This window comes from Corythoichthys intestinalis, chromosome 20 (assembly GCF_030265065.1).
Source record: "Corythoichthys intestinalis isolate RoL2023-P3 chromosome 20, ASM3026506v1, whole genome shotgun sequence".
NCBI classification, from domain to species: domain Eukaryota; kingdom Metazoa; phylum Chordata; class Actinopteri; order Syngnathiformes; family Syngnathidae; genus Corythoichthys; species Corythoichthys intestinalis.
The window spans coordinates 13,806,396-13,825,868 of NC_080414.1; the positions used below are offsets into that span (position 1 = coordinate 13,806,396).

General features: G+C 37.7%; 1 protein-coding gene across 2 annotated transcripts in view; it reads left to right on the forward strand.

Moving 5' to 3' along the window:
- Positions 1 to 19,473, forward strand: part of gli3 (GLI family zinc finger 3) — a 237,183-nt gene that overhangs the window by 202,104 nt on the left and 15,606 nt on the right. For both annotated transcript variants that reach the window (XM_057825060.1, XM_057825062.1), the window contains exons 8-10: positions 2,253 to 2,475; positions 2,940 to 3,053; positions 5,707 to 5,847. In XM_057825060.1, the coding sequence (XP_057681043.1) occupies positions 2,253 to 2,475; positions 2,940 to 3,053; positions 5,707 to 5,847 (478 nt within the window). The remainder of the gene's footprint in view (positions 1 to 2,252; positions 2,476 to 2,939; positions 3,054 to 5,706; positions 5,848 to 19,473) is intronic.

Sequence of the window (19,473 nt, forward strand, 5' to 3'; positions counted from 1 at the left end):
AGTACACGTCCAGACCCGTCTGCGATTCGCTATAGAGTATTTGGATCAAGAAAAGGACTGGGAGAATGTGTTATGGTCAGATGAAACCAAAATAAAACTTTTTGGTAGAAACACAGGTTCTAGTGTTTGGAGGAGAAAGAATACTGAATTGCATCCGAAGAACACCATACCCACTGTGAAGCATGAGGGTGGAAACATCATGCTTTGGGGCTGTTTTTCTGCAAAGGGACCAGGACGGCTGATCTGTGTAAAAGAAAGAATGAATAGGGCCATATATCGAGAGATTTTGAGTGAAAATCTCCTTCCATCAGCAAGGGCATTGAAGATGAGACGTGGCTGGGTCTTTCAGCATGACAATGATCCCAAACACACAGCCAGGTTAACAAAGGAGTGGCTTCGTAAGAAGCATTTCCAGGTCCTGGAGTGGCCTAGCCAGTCTCCAGATCTCAACCCCATAGAAAATCTGTTGAGGGAGTTGAAAGTCTGTGTTGCCCAACGACAACCCCAAAACATCACTGCTTTCGAGGAGATCTGCATGGAGGAATAGGCCAAAATACCAGCAACAGTGTGTCAAAAGTTTGTGAAGAGTTACAGAAAACGTTTGGCCTCCATTATTGCCAACAAAGGGTACATAACAAAGTATTGAGACGAAATTTTGGTTTTGACCAAATACTTATTTTCCACCATGATTTGCAAATAAATTCTTTAAAAATCAAACAATGTTATTTTCTGTTGTTTTTTTTCCCCACATTGTGTCTCTCATGGTTGAGGTTTACCCATGTTGACAATTACTGGGCTCTGTAATATTTTCAAGTCGGAGAACTTGCACAGTTAGTGGTTGACTAAATACTTATTTGCCCCACTGTATTTAGCCCACCACTCTAAGGCTAGGTTCAGACTGCAGGTCTTCATGCATAATTCCCATTTTTCGTCATGCTTTTTTTGGGGCATGCCTGTTTATGCCTTTTTTCTTTGATGAACAATCATTCGCCCCTCCCGCCAAATGGATTGGACATCTATCGCCGTCAATGGCAGCCAATAACTTATGCTCCGACCAACCAATCAGAGGACAACAGAAATTTCAATTTCTCTGGTTCTTATGTTACATTCTCCATCGATATCTTTAAGCTGACTCACCTATTAAGGATTGTGGATAGCTCACTTGAAAGTAATTCTGGATCTTCACCCACCCTCGCTGTTGGAATTCTGAGCAGAAAAACTCGTAAATTAGACTATTGTTACTCCACATTGTGGCAAAAGACAACATTTTCAGAAACAGATAAAAGATAGATTCACTTGGTCCACGTAGGCGAAGATATTCGCGCGTATGTCCATTCATCGTAACGCCTCTCGCTCTCCACGGCTCATAAGTCTGCTGATCTTATTACCGGTGCGGAGGAAATCAATGGGCCGAGACGCATTTGGGGGCCCGCCGGCTTGTCATATCAGTCATAAGCGTGCCGCTTCGGCCTATTTGGGTCCTGTCAACGGAACGGCGGTCCGGGCCTGCAGCTTGATTGATCGGGCTCCTGGCGCGGATCGCTGATCAATGACCGCGGGTGGGGCCGTGGATCTTCCCCCCGCCGGTTCTTTCTGTCTTGTTTTCTTTGGCCGCTTGGCCGTTCGTGTGACTGACACCAGCCGCCAGGGAGGTTGTGCGACTAGCTGCCAGGGAGAGGGTCACCCACATGGGCCGCTTTTGAGTGGACACGCCGCATGCAACAGAGCTATGACATTAACAACCTTGAATTTGTTAGGTTTAACTTTCTCTGCACTTGTTTTCAATGTATTCTTCGGGTTTTCATGATGAGCCTAAAATATAGCAAGTTCAGTACTAGGTGCGCACTCGAAATAAACCGTCTTTCGTAAGGCTTTGACGAATTGAGCTCGATTTCACACTTTTTATTTATCGCACAAATCATTTCTTTTCCGAGGACGACGTTGCCACCGCCGCATGCTAACGAGCTCGCCGGCAAAGCTTCGCCGCGGGCCCCGCCGGTTCCGGCATTAGCGCAACGTCGTCTCATGTCAGATTGTCCTTGGGGGAGCAGGGAGCGGGGAGGGATGAATAGCAACTCAATTGTGTTTTCTACAGAATCAACTTTGATACTTAGTACCGGAAACATTTTCTCATGCAGTTTTCATAACTACAGAATGTTTTGAGATCAAAATTGTGTTTTGATTTAAAGTCCGTTATTGGAAAACTGCAAAAATCATTTTCATTGAACCCAACTTTGTTCTTGTTGCATCAGCCCCGCGTTGAGCTTCGCCTACCCGCCGACGCCGGTGGCCCTGCACATGCACCAGCAGCTGATGGGCCGCCAGCCGGGCATGGTCGGCTCCGCCTTCGGCCACAGCCCGCCGCTCATCCACCCGACGCCGGCCTTCGCCACGCAGAGACCCGTGTCCGGTTTCACGGCCGCCGCCGGGCTCACCACAAGCGACCGCTCTGCCGTCTCTGGCGACTCCTCGCAGGTGATCGATCAGTTCTTTTTTTACACAAGTACTATATCTGTACTCTAGTACAGCGTGAGTACTTTAGCCACCTCTGGCCATTCATCATAACAGGTAATAGCGCGCGCCAGCCACACCTCGGAAACGGTAGCCACCGCGTCCTTCCTCCTGGGATTTTCCCGACGCGGACGCCGCCCGACAACGAGGGGCTTGTTAGCATCGCATCCCGCCGCTCGCTCCATTAATCACAAGAGAGGGAGGGGGGCCGTTATTGACATGGATGGATGGATCCAAAGGGGTTTTACTTGGCTTTACCTATATGTGCGGGCCCACGCTTCAAGCCCGTATTCCATCTTTATTACCGCCGCCACGTCGCACTCAAATACGCAGAATATTGAATCGGTCTTCCGCCTTACAAGCGTCTCAGCGGATCATCGTAGTCGGGAGTCGTTGGCAACATAATGACGCCTTGTTCTCGTGTGCAGATTAAACCTACCAGCGAGTCTGCAGTGAGCAGCACCGGTGACCCGATGCACCATAAGCGCTCTAAAATGAAGCCTGAGGAGGAGATGCCCAGCCCGGGAGCGCTCAGTTTACAGGTACTGATGCCTCATGGCACCTGGAATCATTTTCTCATGAGGTCAACTGGACTGAAACAGAACAATTTAGTTGGATTTTTAACACAAACCTGTGGAGTTCATAAATAGATAAATCCATATTTGGGTTGAAGTTATAGTAAAATACAGTGGTATGAAAAAGTATCTAACCCTTTTGGAATTTCTCACATTTCTGCATAAATTCACCATCAAATGTGATCTGATCTTTGTCAAAATCACACAGATGAAAAAACTGTCTGCTTTAACTAAAACCACCCAAACATTTATATGTTTTCACATTTTAATGATGATAGTATGCAAACAATGACAGAAGGGGGAAAAATAATTAAGTTAACCATCATATTTAATATTTTGTGCCCGCCCCCCCTGGCAGCAATAACTTCAACCAGACGCTTCCTGGAGCTGCAGATCAGTCTGGCACATTGATCAGGACTAATCTTGGCCCATTCTTCTCTACAAAACTGCTGTAGTTCAGTCAGATTCCTGAGATGTCTGGCATGAATCGCTGTCTTTAGGTCATGCTACAGCATCTCAATGAGGTTCAAGTCTGGACTTTGACTTAGCCACTCCAGAACGTGTATTTTATTCTTCTGAAACCATTCTGAAGTTGATCTACTTCTGTGTTTTGGATCATTGTCTTATTGCAGCATCCAACTCTTGTTTAGGTTTTCCTGCACAACATCCTGATAAACTTTTGAACTCATTCTTCCATTAATGTTTGCAAGTTGTCCAGGCCCTGAGATTGCAAAACAGCCCCAAATCATGATGCTCCTTACACAATGCTTCACAGTGGGGATGAGGTGTTGATGTTGGTGAGCTGTTCCATTTTTCCTCCACACATGACGTTGTGTGTTACTCCCAAACAATTCAACTTTGGTTTTATCAGTCCACAAAATATTTTGCCAAAACTTCTGTGGAGTGTCCAAGTGCCTTTTTGCAAACATTAAACGAGCAACAATGTTTTTTAGACAGCAGTGGAGTCCTCCCATGAACACCATTCTTGGCCATAGTTTTACATATAGTTGATGTGTGCACTGAGATATTGGGCTGTTCTAGTGATTTCTGGAAGTCTTTAGCAGACACTCTAGGGTTCTTTTTTAACTCTCCGAGTATTCTGCGATGAACTCTTGGTGTCATCTTTGATGGACGGCCACTCCATGGGAGAGAAGCAATAGTGCCAAACTCTCTCCATTTGTAGACAACTCTGACTGTCGATTGATGGACATCCAGACTTTTAGACATGGTTTTGTATCCAATCCCAACTTCATACAAATCAACAATTCTTGATCACAGGTCTTCAGACAGCTCTTTATGCTAAATGCTTCTCATCAAGACATTTTTTTTTTACCAGGTGTGTGTTTTATAGTGGGCAGAGCAGCTTTAAACCACTCATCAGTGATTGGGCACACACCTGACTTAAAATGTTTGGTAAAAATTGGTTTCAATTGCCCCCTTACGTCTCCTTAGGCAGAGGGTTCACTTACTTATTTTTCCCCCTTCTGTCATTGTTTGCATGCTATCCTCATTAAAATATGAACACCAATAAAGGTTTGGATGGTTTTAGTTAAAGCAGACACTTTTTTTATCTGTGTGATTTTGACAAAGATCAGATCACATTTGATGGTGATTTTATGCAGAAATGTGAGAAATTCCAAAAGGTTCAGATACTTTTTCATACCACTGTATCATCCATTCATATGGAAGGCTCAGTTTTTATTTATTTATTTATTTTTTAGGAAGGGGAAGTTCTATTTGCACTCATAATGCTGATGGAAAATATTTTTACAAATATGCTTACTTTATATGAATAAAAAAAATGTTAAGAAGATGAATAATTTCATGGCAATAACACATTTAATTTTTGATTAAAAAAAGATTAGAATCAGAATTTGACTTTTGCATTTAACATGAATGTTTTGTTGTTGTTTTTTTAAATAAAATCACACATATATATCTGAAAATAAAAATTTGGAATTAAAAAATATATTTTTTAAAAATTAACAAAAAAAATACTATATTTTATATTACAATAAATGTGTGCATTTCCACTTTCATTATTATATTGCCATCCTTTGACAACAATAGACATCCCAATTCATTTGAACTGGGAGGACTGGCTGGGAATGCTCATGTTTCACTGCCATTGACAGCGCTGGGCGTCCAATCAATTTGTTCCATATTACGTTCATTCATTCACCCCATCCAGTCAAAATGGATTGGACGTCTAGCGCCGTCAATGGCAGCCAATTACAACATTTTCTTGTATTAACTATATGGGCAACAAATAAGCAGCAGCTGTTCATCTGGATCAACTTTTACGCTTTGGAGGAAACGCCCGTTTCGCTCGAATCAAAGTGTTCATAAATAACAGCCGTAAGTGGAGTGCGACGGAAAGTTCGCGGCCGGCGAGTGTGACAGTGAAATATACGTGCGTTAATGGAGGCGCCTGCAGCAGGAAGAGCGGCTCGTATTCCTCCAAAAGTCCCCGCTTTGCTTCTGTGCTGGAAAAAGCAGTAAAAGGTCACTGCCAATACATGTGGTCGCTAAGTAACGGGAACAAGTCAAAATATTAGGAATAACTTTGAAATTTGGGGTTTTAAAGAACGGTTTTGACGTTGTGATCAATTTTTGGTAGGATCACCCCGACGGTATGACGTTGGTGAAGGAGGAGGGCGACAAGGACGAAGGCAAGCATGAGCCCGAGGTAGTCTATGAGACAAACTGCCATTGGGAGAGTTGTTGCCGCGAGTTCGACACCCAGGAGCAACTCGTTCAGGTAAAAATACAACAAAACGCAACAACAAGTGAGATAAACTGTACAAGTGAACGTACTGTATATCATAGGCGGAGTTTGACTTTTGGGGCAAGGGGGGGCACAACATGTTGATGACCCGAAATGTAGTGTTAGCAATAAAATTACCTTACTAGAATATTTTTTTTGCCCAGGTTCTCAGAGGAGGACCTGAAAATGTGACTTGGTCCTCATTGAGCTTGAGAGCCGACCCGTCTGATGCGATAAAATTATGAAAAGCTTTACATAAAGCCAATTACCTTTAATTATATTAACAATTAATGATTGATTAACATCAACTGGCACAACAAAATTGCCATTACTTTGAAGTGAAATGTAAAGAAATAAACATAAAAGCACTAATTCAAAATAAGGCATGATGCGGCTCCCACATTAACTCCAAGCCTTTGTAAAAGTGGGATGTCCTCCTCATAAGCGCTCTTGAACGTGCATGTTTAGCTTTGGTAAATGCGAGCAAAAACACGTTTGTCAGTTCATGGCGCTGTTCTTCATTAACTTTATTCCACCACTTGTCCATAGGGCGAGTAGGGTCCTGTCTGACATCGATAGTTGCTTAATTGACACATGCTCAGTTTTTTTTTCGTGCTTCTCAAAGTTTGGATGGCGGAAATTCTTTGACCCTACATAAAATGCGCTGCTCTTATCAGCGACATTGGGATTCTCATGGCAAATGTTGTACCACATTTCCGTGCGAGCATCATTTGCTTCTAGCTATGGTACCTTCTGCAGCCACTTTTCGGCAAAAGTCCTTTGTTTCGGTTGCGCCGGTGACGTCTCTGTCGTCTGTCTTTTGACGGGGGTGGGGGAACACGGAAATAATTACTCAGTGGGGCCTGCCTCTTTGACATTTTGAGAAGTGATTTTCTCGTGTCCGCCGCAAACAGTGGTCAGCTATCGGTACGCAAAAGCGTATGGAAGCCGTTGAGGGCCAGCGCGTTTTTCTACGTCCAGTACGCATGCGCGCATGCGGACCACTTATGTGCACCCCTGTTTTTAATAATAAGTTGACAATGAGTGTTTTTTTGTTTCCCATCATTCTTGAGGGGAATTCTAAATCAGGCTGCTTAGGCAATACTTTTCGCCAAGATTGTCATTCATTGAATATGGTACGCCCGCCGGTGTCGTGCCAATGTAGTTACCCCAGTCAAAAATTGTATCCCCTGGGCGGAGCCATATGTAGGTAGATTTTTATCTTTAGTATTCAATCCAAAAAAAGTTGCTTCAATAAAAAAAAAAAGTTGCTTCAACCAAAATATACATTTTCAACCAAAAAAAGTCACTTCAATTAAAAAAGAAAAAAAAGTTTTTGAATGTAAAAATAAATTTGAAACTCAAAAAACTAATAACTAAATGCATGTGAAAGCTATTTTTCTTTGATTTAAATTTTTTTTAATTTTTTTTTTATTGAAGCAACTTTTTTGATTGAAGTAATGTTGAAAAATATAATTGCCCTCCCTTAACATATATATATATATTTAAATTCTATGCAAAGCAAATGGTCGTCTAAGGTGCTGGTCACATGATTTGTTCGAAAAATAATTTTGACCCATTATAAAAAAAATTTTTTTGTTTGTTCATTTCATTCATTTTTGTAGCAGTTAATTGCTTTACAACTCATATATACACTCACCGGCCACTTTATTAGGTACACCATGCTAGTAACGGATTGGACCCCCTTTTGCCTTCAGAACTGCCTCAATTCTTCGTGGCATAGATTCAACAAGGTCCTGGAAGCATTCCTCAGAGAGTTTGGTCCATATTGACATGATGGCATCACACAGTTGGTGATTTGAGTGACTTTGAACGTGGCATGGTTGTTGGTGCCAGAAGGGCTGGTCTGAGTATTTCAGAAACTGCTGATCTACTGGGATTGTCACGCATAACCATCTCTACGGTTTACAGAGAATGGTCCGAAAAAGAAAAAATATCCAGTGAGTGGCAGTTCTGTGGGCGGAAATGCCTTGTTGATGCCAGAGGTCAGAGGAAAATGGCCAGACTGGTTGGAGCTGATAGAAAGGCAACAGTGACTCAAATAACCACCCATTACAACCAAGGTAGGCAGAAGAGAGAAGAGTCTCGGGCAAATTCCACATTCTGAAACTGTCAATGATTATGATGATGATGACAATAAATTCATTCATTCATTCAAGAGCATCTCTGAATGCACAGTACGTCGAACTTTGAGGCAGATGGGCTACAGCAGCAGAGGACCACGCTGGGTGCCACTGTTTTCAGCTAAGAACAGCAAACTGAGGCTACAATTTGCACAATAATCAAAATTGGACAATAGAAGATTGGAAAAACGTTGCCTGGTCTGATGAGTCTCGATTTCTGCTGCGACATTCGGATGGTAGGGTCAGAATTTGGCGTCAGCAACATGAAAGCATGGATCCATCCTGCCTTGTATCAACGGTTCAGGCTGGTGGTGGTGGTGTAATGGTGTGGGGAATATTTTCTTTACACTCTTTGGGCCCCTTGGTACCAATTGAGCATCGTTGGAACAGCTCATCTGTATTTTTTTTTTTTAATTGGGAAAAAAAATCTGCGGTGGACTGAGGGTGCAAAGTGCAAAGAAGCGATTGATCGCTATACCACTTTTTTGAATAAACACAATGTTTATTTTCACCAAATATAGCACTGAAGCAAATATTGTTTTCAATAACAATATGGATTCATGTTACAAAATGTCTTAAATGGAAGATCCCCTTTCCATCACAGGACAGACACATTATTTAGAGTCGTCAACGACGCTATGAAAGGTGTTTCTGTAGATTGCGAGCTTCTTTGTGAGGTCACGGCGCTCGTCCACTGTGAAATCATCTCCTGTCAGACATCGAGTTAGAGGAGGGAGCATAAAAAGGAGAAGCGCGCGCGCAAGCTCTCCACGGCTGTCTGTTCTCCGTCTTGACACGGCAATCGTGGTGGTAACCTCTATCTATAATTGATATCCTCACCTGCGAGCCGCCTGCCTCCCATCTTTGAAGGGCGACGCTCAAACGCGGGAGGATCTTGACAACTTCTTGCGCCGATTTCAGATGGCGAGAAGGGTTGGAGGGATGGGGTGGGGAGTGTGGGAGGTGTGGGGGTTGGGGTCGGCATCGCACCAGGTGGCCCTTTCGACCGACATCCTTTTCTTCAAATTTATGTCAAATTGTTGTGCATTTTTAGTACTTTTTTTTGGTTATTGAAATGAAAAAAAAATGTGAATGGAAATTAGTTTATCACTTGTAGACGTCCAATCCGTTTGACATGGGAGGGTGGCAGCGAATGAACGTTCGTTCATTCGCTGCCACCCTCCCACGTCAAATGGATTGGGCGTCTAGCGTTGACAGCCAATGAGTTGATCTGCTTAGTTGGTTAAATGAGAAACAGAAAATGTGAAAATATATAAATTTGTGTTTTGAATCATTTAAAAAAAAAAAAAAAAAACGGATTAAATCATCCTCATCAATGGCAGACAATGCACCCTGGGAATTTCTATTATTTAACGATTGAAAAGTTGACACTTAAGACCTTTACCCCAAATGACTATTTATATATATTTTTTTATATTTCATTAAAAAATACACTGAAATATTAGGAATTATTTTTATATTATTCATTATTGTTTTTTTATATTATTATTTTATTACTATTATCATTTATTATTATTATATTATAATTTTTAAAAAAATATATTTTTATTTTATTATAAGTCAAAATGGATTTGACATCTAGCACTTTCAATGGCAGCCAATGAGTTCAAAATTGGGGATAGAATAAAAACAAAAATGAAACATTAAAAAAATATATATTATTATTATTTTTAAATTTCATAATGAATGTATGCTTTCTATTTTGATTTTTAATTTTCCATATTTTTCCCTTGATTTTTATTATTTTTTTTAAGGATTTTTTTTAATTTGAGGATTTTTCAATGAAATTGTTAGAAATAATCTCAAAACTCATTATTTTAATCCCCATTAGTCCCCATTTTTTTCAAATTATGAATCAATATTGTATTGTATATAAAATTATAAATTATAATGGATTGGACCTCTAGCGCTGTCAATGTCAGCCAATGTCAGTGGTTTAAAAAAAAAAATTGTTTTTTTTTTAATTTCCATGATGAATTTTTAATTTCTATTTGTAAATAATTTTCTATATTTTTTCCATTCATAATTATTCTTTTAAATGATTTTTTGAATTTAGGATTTCCCCAACTTAATTTCCTGAAATGATCACTATTTTTATGTACTTATTATTTTATTCCACATCGTTTTTTGACGTATAAGTATTCAAATCAATTCAAACATGAAGGCGTTCAAGAATGGATAATTATACCCACTTAAATATTAGGAATTATTATTATATATGTATTTTTTCAAATTATGAATCATTATTGTATTTTTGTATTATTTTTTAAACATAATTAAAAGTCAAAATGGATTGGACATCTAGCGCTGTCGATGGCCAGTGAGTTCAGCGAGTTAAAAAAATGATTTTTTATTTTTTTTAATTCATAATGAATTTTTATTTTTTTAGTTTTAATTAATTTGCATTTTTTCCCATTAATATTTCTTTATTTTTAAACGATTTTTTTGAATTTAGGATTTTTTGTTGTATTTTTCAACTTAATTTCCTGAAATGATCACTATTTTTATCTACTCATCTATTTTATTCCCCGACGCTTTTTGACATATACAGTATATATTCATTTTAGTGCTGCAAAAATTAATCGATTAACTCGAGTAATTGGACTGGAAAAAAAACTTCGAGTCAAATTTTGCTGCTCCGATCATTCGTTTCATTAGAGTGGCGTTGTAATGGTTAATTTTGAAAGTGTTTGCTTTTAGTTTTATTGATTTGGCAGTGAATATGACATAAAACATTTAACATGGCTGAATCCAGCTGCTCCCTGTTAAGGCAAACATATGATAAGTTTTTGTTTGACGTAATATGTTGGAAATTTAGTTTATAGGTATGTTAAGCAGTTTCTTTGTGGGAATATGTGTTTAAACGAATTGTCGAGAGCATTGTTAAAAAATGTGAGCATTTTATAGCATTTAAACAAGGCAAGGCAAATTTATTTATATAGCACAATTCAACACAAGGCAATTCAAAGTGCTTTACGTCACATGAAGATCATAAAAATCACATTAAAATCAATAGAACGTTAAAAAAAAAAAAAAAAAGACAATCGAAATAGGAAATAAAATTATACATAAAAATCACATTTAATCACAAATAGAATAAAATAAATATATAAATAAATAAATAAATAAAACAAATACTGCTAATAATTGAAATCAGCAATGGAGATAAGAATAGAAAGCAAATAGAATGAAATATATAGACAGTTATGGATATTCAGTGCTAAACAAAGCGTTTTTAGCCCTGATTTAAAGGAGCTAACAGTTTGAGCATACTTCAGACCTTCAGGTAACTTGTTCCAGAGGTGAGGGGCATAATAACTAAATGCTGCCTCACCCTGCTTGGTTCTTGTTCTTGGAACATACAGGAGACCGGTTCCAGACAACCTTAGGGGTCTAGATGTTTCATACGATTCTAACAAATCAAGCATGTATTTTGGTTCAAGGCCATTAAGTGTTTTGTAGACGAGCAGTAGTATTTTATAGTCTATCCTTTGACTCACTGGAAGCCAGTGTAGCGATTTCAAAACCGGTGTAATGTGGTCCAGTTTCCTTGTATTTGTGAGGACTCTGGCTGCAGCATTCTGCACTAGCTGCAGCTTCCTGACTGATTTTTTTTATTAAGACCTGTAAATATACAAGCAGACTTTTGCTATGCAATTGGTCTTTTGTTGTACTTAGATTCTCATTTATTTATTTATTTATTTATTTGAGGCTAAGCTCAGGTATTTTAATTTATTTTAAAATAAAAGTGCAATCCTCATAGTTTGAAGAAACACTTGGGAATTTTATTTTGAAAGTGCAATCTTAGCAAGCCTGTATTTTACATCCCTAAAATGTATTCTGTAACGCATTAAATGTTCCTAATCCGATTATTGATTACCATAATTTTCGGACTATAAGCCGCTCCTTATTTCCTTCATTTTGAATCCTGTGGCCTATAGTCCAGTGCGGCTTATTTATTTATTTGGGTTAATAGGTACTTAAGTTTAATTTTTTTCTTCTCAAGACAGTGTCATGTCATAATTATGATTGTCTAATGACAGTCTTATGGCTCCACTGTCAAATAAAGTGTTACCAAATACCATAATTAGCAATTAATGAAACAACTGGAACAGTAACTGAAGAAATAATTTGCACTGAACATGAATTTTGATTGATATTTACCTCTGTAGCGCTGCAATGCATGCTCGGAGAAATTTTGGACAACAACAGAGTTGATAGCAGCTGGCAGCAGAGGTTAACTGTCTCCCGCTAGGGAGCAGTGATGGCTAAATGAAGCTTGTTGAAGCGATAAAGCATTGCAGCCAATTGGTTCAAAGCTTCATGGTGGTTCATTTGGTCTTATGACAGTTGTATGATGCCGCTGTCAAATAAAGTGTAACCATTTAATATCTTTTGGTGTGAATACCCCATAATACAGTGAGGACAGCTGCGGCTTATAGTCCAGTGTGGTCTATCTATGAACAAATGCTGTTTTCGTGCCAAATTTGGTCGGTGGCGGCTTCGAGTCAGGTGCGCCTTATGGTGCGAAAATTACGGTACTCATTTATTTTAGACGCTTTTGGACGTATACAGGATATATTCAGATAAATGCAGGGTTCATTAATGGACAAATCTTCCCATTTATGGCAATATTCCATGTTTTTGGGTGCCTCGTCAGCTTGTATCGATTGTGCCAATCCATTTGCTCGCAATTGTTTTTTGCTTTTTTGATTTCTCATTTTCCTACAGATGCGCAACGAGATGTCATTAAAAGTCGCCACTTCGTCTAATTCAAGCCGACCCAACGACGAGGCGCTCTTATCTGCCTCGCGGCCCCCCCTTACTCGCTCCCCATCTTCGCAGTAATAGGATAAGTAGAGTATTTGGACCACAGCGGGTTCCCCCCTCACAAGCCTGCTGGGGAGGTTCAAGAGGGGGGTGTTCGGGTTGATTGGGTGAGGGGGATTTCCATTTAAGCAAACAATGGAGCCCTCCTTCTGAATTTGCTTGAGGGCAGAAATGTAGAAAAAAAGAAGTATGATAGAAAGAAGACCTCCCTCCTCCAAGGCTAGACAATGCGAGTTTGGATCAGTACCAAGTTGGACTTAGTCAGAAATACCCTTCAACTATGTCGGAATTGACAAAAATGATGTCCTAATCACGAAAACGGTGACGTTGCCAAAATTAAATGTGTTTGTGAAAAGTGTTTTTTTCATAGATTATTCACTTTAAAATAAAAAAATTAAAAAATGCTGAAAAATGACGACAAAAAAAAGGCAAAATTGTCAACTTGTTCATTAAAAAGAGGTTTTGCTGTAATTTATGGATATTTGTTTTTAGAAAAAGTGTTTTTATTTAGAGAAATTACGAAAAAAAAACTTTTACTTACTATTACTTGTTATCAAAAATGTATTTTATTCATCTCTGTAAACCTGCATTGTAATGTGTTAACTTTTGTTGTTGTTTTTTTAACTTCTGCACTCAAAAATTGACACCCCCCCCCCTAAAAATACAAAAACAAAATTGCAAACAAACGGTATCTTGACCAAAATGCCACTTTTCAGTGATTGGTTTCTGCAAAATGTCATTGAAAATTGTTTTAATTGAATGTGAGGATATTTTGAAACAATCAAGAAAAATGTTGATAAATTATTGACAAAAATATTATTTTTTTGTTTCCCAAAACATAGTGTCCATTAATCTAGTAACTTAAGTTAAACATGAAAAAAAAAACAAAAAAACTTTGACCTTTGACCTCTTAGCCCCAAATGTAATCATCTTTACCTTTTCTTATTATATTGTATTTGTTCTTGAGTTATCCTGAACAAAAACGTACAAACAAATGGAAAGTGATTATTTTTCGTCATTGAAATTAACTTAAAACTGATTCAAATTAATATTATATGATTAATTATTCATCATTATTGTATTTTATATTGTTTTTATTATGAAATTACACATTTATAAATTAATTAAATGTTAACAAAAGCAAAATTAACAACATTAAAATTAATAAAAACAAAAATACATGATGTGTACAGCTCAAAGTAATACCCCAAAAAAAAATTTTTTTTTATTTTTTTTTCATAGTATTTAACTTTTTGCGTGCCATTGACACTGATGGTGAAGTTAGAGAACAAAAAAGTCGATTTTCTGTTTTCACAGGTTCTTTGAAGAGTTAATTTGGGTACTGGGATGAGATAACAAAAAATGTATGCATTGAAAGGTCGGGGCTGAAGCTCCGAGAGGACACCTGGAGCACTTGGAGGAATTCAGTCTAGCTTTTTATTGTTCTTTTTTCAATAAATGCATTTAGCTTAGGTGATTAATGCTTTAATTTTGTTCCTGAATTGTGAGTCATCATCTCCTGTTCATTAAAGGGATCCACGGAAAGAAACACTTGTATTTCTTAAAAGATAAACGTTATTATGAATTCAAATAATTTGAATTGAAACCCCTCTTGATGTTTTCGTTTTTATACAATTTTTAAAATGAGTTTAACTAGTAGGTCGCCATTGTTGTTGACGTCGCAGGGCGGTGACGTCACATGGCTACGCTGCCTGTGTTCAATAGTATGACTCTAGCGACATAAACATGCCATCTGTTCAAACTTTTCAATTTGAACCTGAGAGGAACATTATTGAGCATGACAGCACTGTCGATATTTCACAAAATAAGCAGCAAAAGCAAAATGAACAGGAAAGACGGGATGAGACGAGACGAGAGTAGGGAAAAAAAACGGTGTTCTGCCAAAGTGTGCTACATCGGCGAAACGTCTACAAGAGGCGAATTTGACACCCAAAGTAGTGATGTGCGCTTTCGGCTTGTTTTGTTAAGATGCATACAGACAGAACATATTAAAAATGCCTTTATAAAAAGAATTAAACGTAATAATATCAAATAAGGGTGGTTTAAATATGCTACGTGACTAATGTGGTCTACAGATCATCAATCTGCTTTAAAGCTACCAGAAGAAAACACAAAGTTTAAAAGTATGAGAGGGAAACACATGCAAAAAGTATTTTGAGGCAATGAAACGGTAATAAAAGACTCAATAAAAACACAAATAGTAAGTACGCGCCGCTTTTAACCGATGTACGAATGTGTTGGACGTCATCACCCCGAGCGTCCATTGCACGCATAAAACATGGCGCCCTCCATAGGTCAAAACATGTACTAACTACTATAGATTTTTTAAATTAATTGCAATATTTTATGTGTTTCTAATAACATATTTAAGTAAAAGAGAACAATTGTGGCTCATTAGGACCTATAATAAGTCCGAGGTTCCCTTTAAGAGAATTAATGGCTCACAAGAAACGGGAATTGTACTTGGCAGCTGTGTTATCTGTTCACCGCCTTCCTTCACAGAAGCACCTGAGAGCTGCACTCTTATCTTATCCCCAAAAAAGTCAGAAAGAAGACAAACCATATAGAAACGAATACATCAAATGAAATGAACAAATACAGGATATGGGAATAAATACAACGTCCAATTAATTGAAATTGGACGAATGTCCGTGAATGCTCATCTTTCAGTCATTTGCATTTCTTTTTCTGAAATTACAAATTTGTAATGATTTTTTAACATACATATTTGGAACAAGGTGCCCGTTTTTGTAAAAAAAATACTTTGTTTTCAATGAAATTAAATTTGTGCAATTCAACTTACTTTTTTATATAAACTCTTTGGCTACAATTGACAACAGTAGACGCCCCAATTTGTCTAAACTGGGAGCACTGGTCGTGAATGCTCGCGTTTCACTGCCAATGACTCGCCCCCTCCAAGTCAAAATGGATTGGACGTCCATCACCGTCAATGGCAGCCAACCAGCGCCCTGTAACGGTCGTTTTAGCAGCTACCAAACAAATGTCAATCAAAATGTATAGCTAACAAAAACATCAACAGCTTTCTTCAGAAGTGGCGGCCACTTGGCCTCATTTCGGGAATTAAGCCTTCACACCACCCTCGTTGCGCTCCACCTTGTTCAAAAGCGCATATTTCTCCAGCCTCAAACACGCCGCGCTACTTTATCGGCAGGGGCCGATAAGATAAAGGCGGGATCTGTGCAATTTAGCTCACTTATCTAGCCCGGCCAGTCAGCACAAGCGAGGCGGGTGTCACTTTTACTTTGCGCTGTTTATTTCATTGATTCCATTTGCGGCCGAGCCTGCTCAATTGGACCCGCCTCTTGATTTTGGGGGGTGAACCCCCTCAACGCACTTCTCCCCGTTCTCATTTTCACTTTCATTTTCCCTCCCTGGCGTTTTTTTTCCCCTCAGAGGGACGACTTTTTCAAGATAAGGCCTGCCTGGTGGCTTCTTTAATGTTGAGCTTGAAGTGGGATTTTTTTTTTTTCCGTCTCACAACCCCAATCAAGCCCACTCTCGCATAACGCACTCGTACGGCCTCCCTACAACGTCTTTTGTTGTCCAACGGGGCGTTGTAGTTTGTCAGAATGCGCTTTTAATGAAGTAGTACATTGGCGTCATGGAAGTATGTTGAAGTATTACAAGTTTTGTAAATCCATATTTGTGTTTTGTTCATGTTAACACATTTTTTTTTTTTGCAGTTTGTTGATTCAACAGTTCATATATAAATCAGGTATTTAATGTTACAGAAATCGGGATATTTATAGATTTTTTTTTTTTTTTTTTAAAGAAAGGTTTTTTTCCATTTTTGTTTTTTAAATTTAAAATACAATTTTTTTCATTAAATTAAAAAAATTACTTTTTCATGAAAACAATTCTATAAACACAATTCAAATTAAAAAATGAAAGAGAAAATGAGAAATAATAGGAAAAAAATGAGGGCTGCAGCTATCAATTATTTTAGTAGTCGGTTAATTGATGAACTAGTTAGTTCAAATAATCGAGTAATCGGATAAGGAACGTAAAAAATTAAAACACCTGAGGTGAGCCTCAAACGGTATAAAAAAAATAAATAAATGAGGACCTAAGTAAAACAAAAGAACAAATGGCTAACTAAATGCTAACTTTTTTTTTTACAATGCTTTTAAAAAATGGTTCAAACACATATTACCCCCCCCCCCCAAAAAACGGCAAAAATATACCTATAAACTAAATTATGAATGCATTAAAAAAACATTAGCTCAAACAAAAACTTGGCTTATGTTGTTCTTAACAGGGAGCAGCTGGATTCAGCCATGTGAAATGAGTTATGTCACATCACTGTTGCCACTAGTGGGCAATGTATCCACCCAAAATTGATAAAACTAAATGCAAACACTTTCAAAACAAACCATTACAACGCCACTTTAATTAAACGATTACTCAAAGCAGCAAAATTTAATTCGATTTTTCTAATCGAATTACTCGAGCTAAGCAATTAATCATTGCAGCACTAGTAAAAAATACTCCAAATTAAAAAAAAAAAAAAGTATTTTAAAATGGAAAAATAAATAAATAGAATATTTACGGTAGTTTTTCATTTTTTCACTTGTTTTCAAATTAAATCATTAGACATGTAAACATTTTAATATGGATGAAGAAATATTTTTGCCTTTTTTTTTTTTTTAATTTAAAATATATAATTTCCTAATTAAATAAAAAAAAGGTACATTAAAAAATTATTTTAAAAAGTCTATAAACATGTTTAAAATGGAAAAAATAAATCAGAGAGAAAATGAAAAAATATATAAAATATTTCCCTCTTATAATAAAAATAACTTTTAAAAAAATAAAAAATGAACAAATATTAGTGTATTTACTGTATTTTTTCATTTTTGCGTTTTTATTTAAAAAATTGAAAAAAAATGGGTGCAAAAATATATATTTTTTAAAAAATATAGTTATACAGTATATAATATAAAAAAATAATATTTATTGATTTTTCCTTTGCTATTTTTTAAATATATATTTCCCAAATCAATTTTTTTTTTAAAAAAGTTAAAAAGAGCAAAGTATCTTCTCTTATTAAATATATATATATTTAAATGAATAATTTTTCGAAGTAAACTGATGTTCAGATTTTTCCTTTTAAATAGTACAATATTTTTTATTTAATTTCTATTTTATAATATTTATATAATATATACTTTTATAATAAACATTTTATAATTGAAAAATTAACAGATACCTTCACTGCCGCTGACAGCGATAGACGTCCAATCTGCTGTTGATAGCAGCCAATGAGTAGAGTTTAAAAAAACAGTATTTTGTCGATTTAGAGCTCAATGGCATCTCTAAACGATGAATCAACTACCAAAGTAGTTGTTGACAAATAATCAATTAGTTGTAGATTGTTCGCAGCAGCCCTAGTTACGACCCATAGGTGGCATTAACGAGGGCCTGTTGGCTCCCACTGTGTTCAAACGCAAAGTATCCGAGTAAAAACAACTCCCCCCCTTCGTTTTCTAACTGCAGGCGCAGGCCTTTAATTGGTAAAATGCAGATTTTTTTTCGATGGGGAGAAGGATTAGGCCGCTTATCGGCGTGGAGTATCTCGCCGCGAGATGAAAAGAGCGCACTGAATTACACATGCCAACGGCGGCCGCCTCCCTTGCAACCCCCCTCAGCCGACCCCCTCCAACTGCACTCCTCTCTTTTTTCGCCTCCCTGTGCTTTACAACAAAGCACTTTGCCGAGTGACATCACAAAAGAGCGTATGATTTATTAGGCGGGTGTTTGATAAAAGCTAAACGACGTTGCGGGTCCCCGGGCTTGTGTTGTGTTGGTCGGGGGAAGGGCCTTGTAAACATTCTCATGCGTCCCATAGAGACTGCAACATTTTAGCCAAAGTAAGGATAAATTTTGGATGATTAAGGGAACATTTCGGCTTCAAAATTCTTTAAAAATTAGCTTTTGCTCATTTTCTGCTCGACTTAATTAGCTCATAGTCACAGTAACATGTGGCAGCTAACGGTGGACTAATAATAGCTTTTTCTCAGGTGAAGCTTGCGCTTTAGCTAGCTGTTTCTGCTGATGAAGATGATAAACATACCCATGTAAATAAATAAAGATTTTTAGAATTTTAGGATTATCTTATTCCGATACTACAGTGATCCCTCATTTTTCGCGGTTGATGGGGACCAGAACCCGCCGCGATAAGTGAAAAATGGCAAAGTAGCCCACCCCATCCATAAAATTGTGTGTTCAATGTATTTATTCAGATTTAGCATTGGAAAGAGAGATATATATAAGACATGCCCCCCCCCCCCCCCCCCCCCCGCAAAAAAGTACCGTAATTTTCTGACTATAAGCCGCTACTTTTTTCCTTCATTTTGAATCCTGCGACTTATAGTCCAGTGCGGCTTATTTGTTGATTTATTTGGGTTAATAGGTAACACTTCATTTGACAGTGGCATCATAAGACCATCATAATTATGACATGACACTATCATGGGCATTACTGAATGCTAATGACAGATGTCATTAAGTCATTTCTTCCCAAAAATGTATAAATATGTTCTATTTCTAATTGCTTCAGTGTCCCAAAAACGTATTTATACGT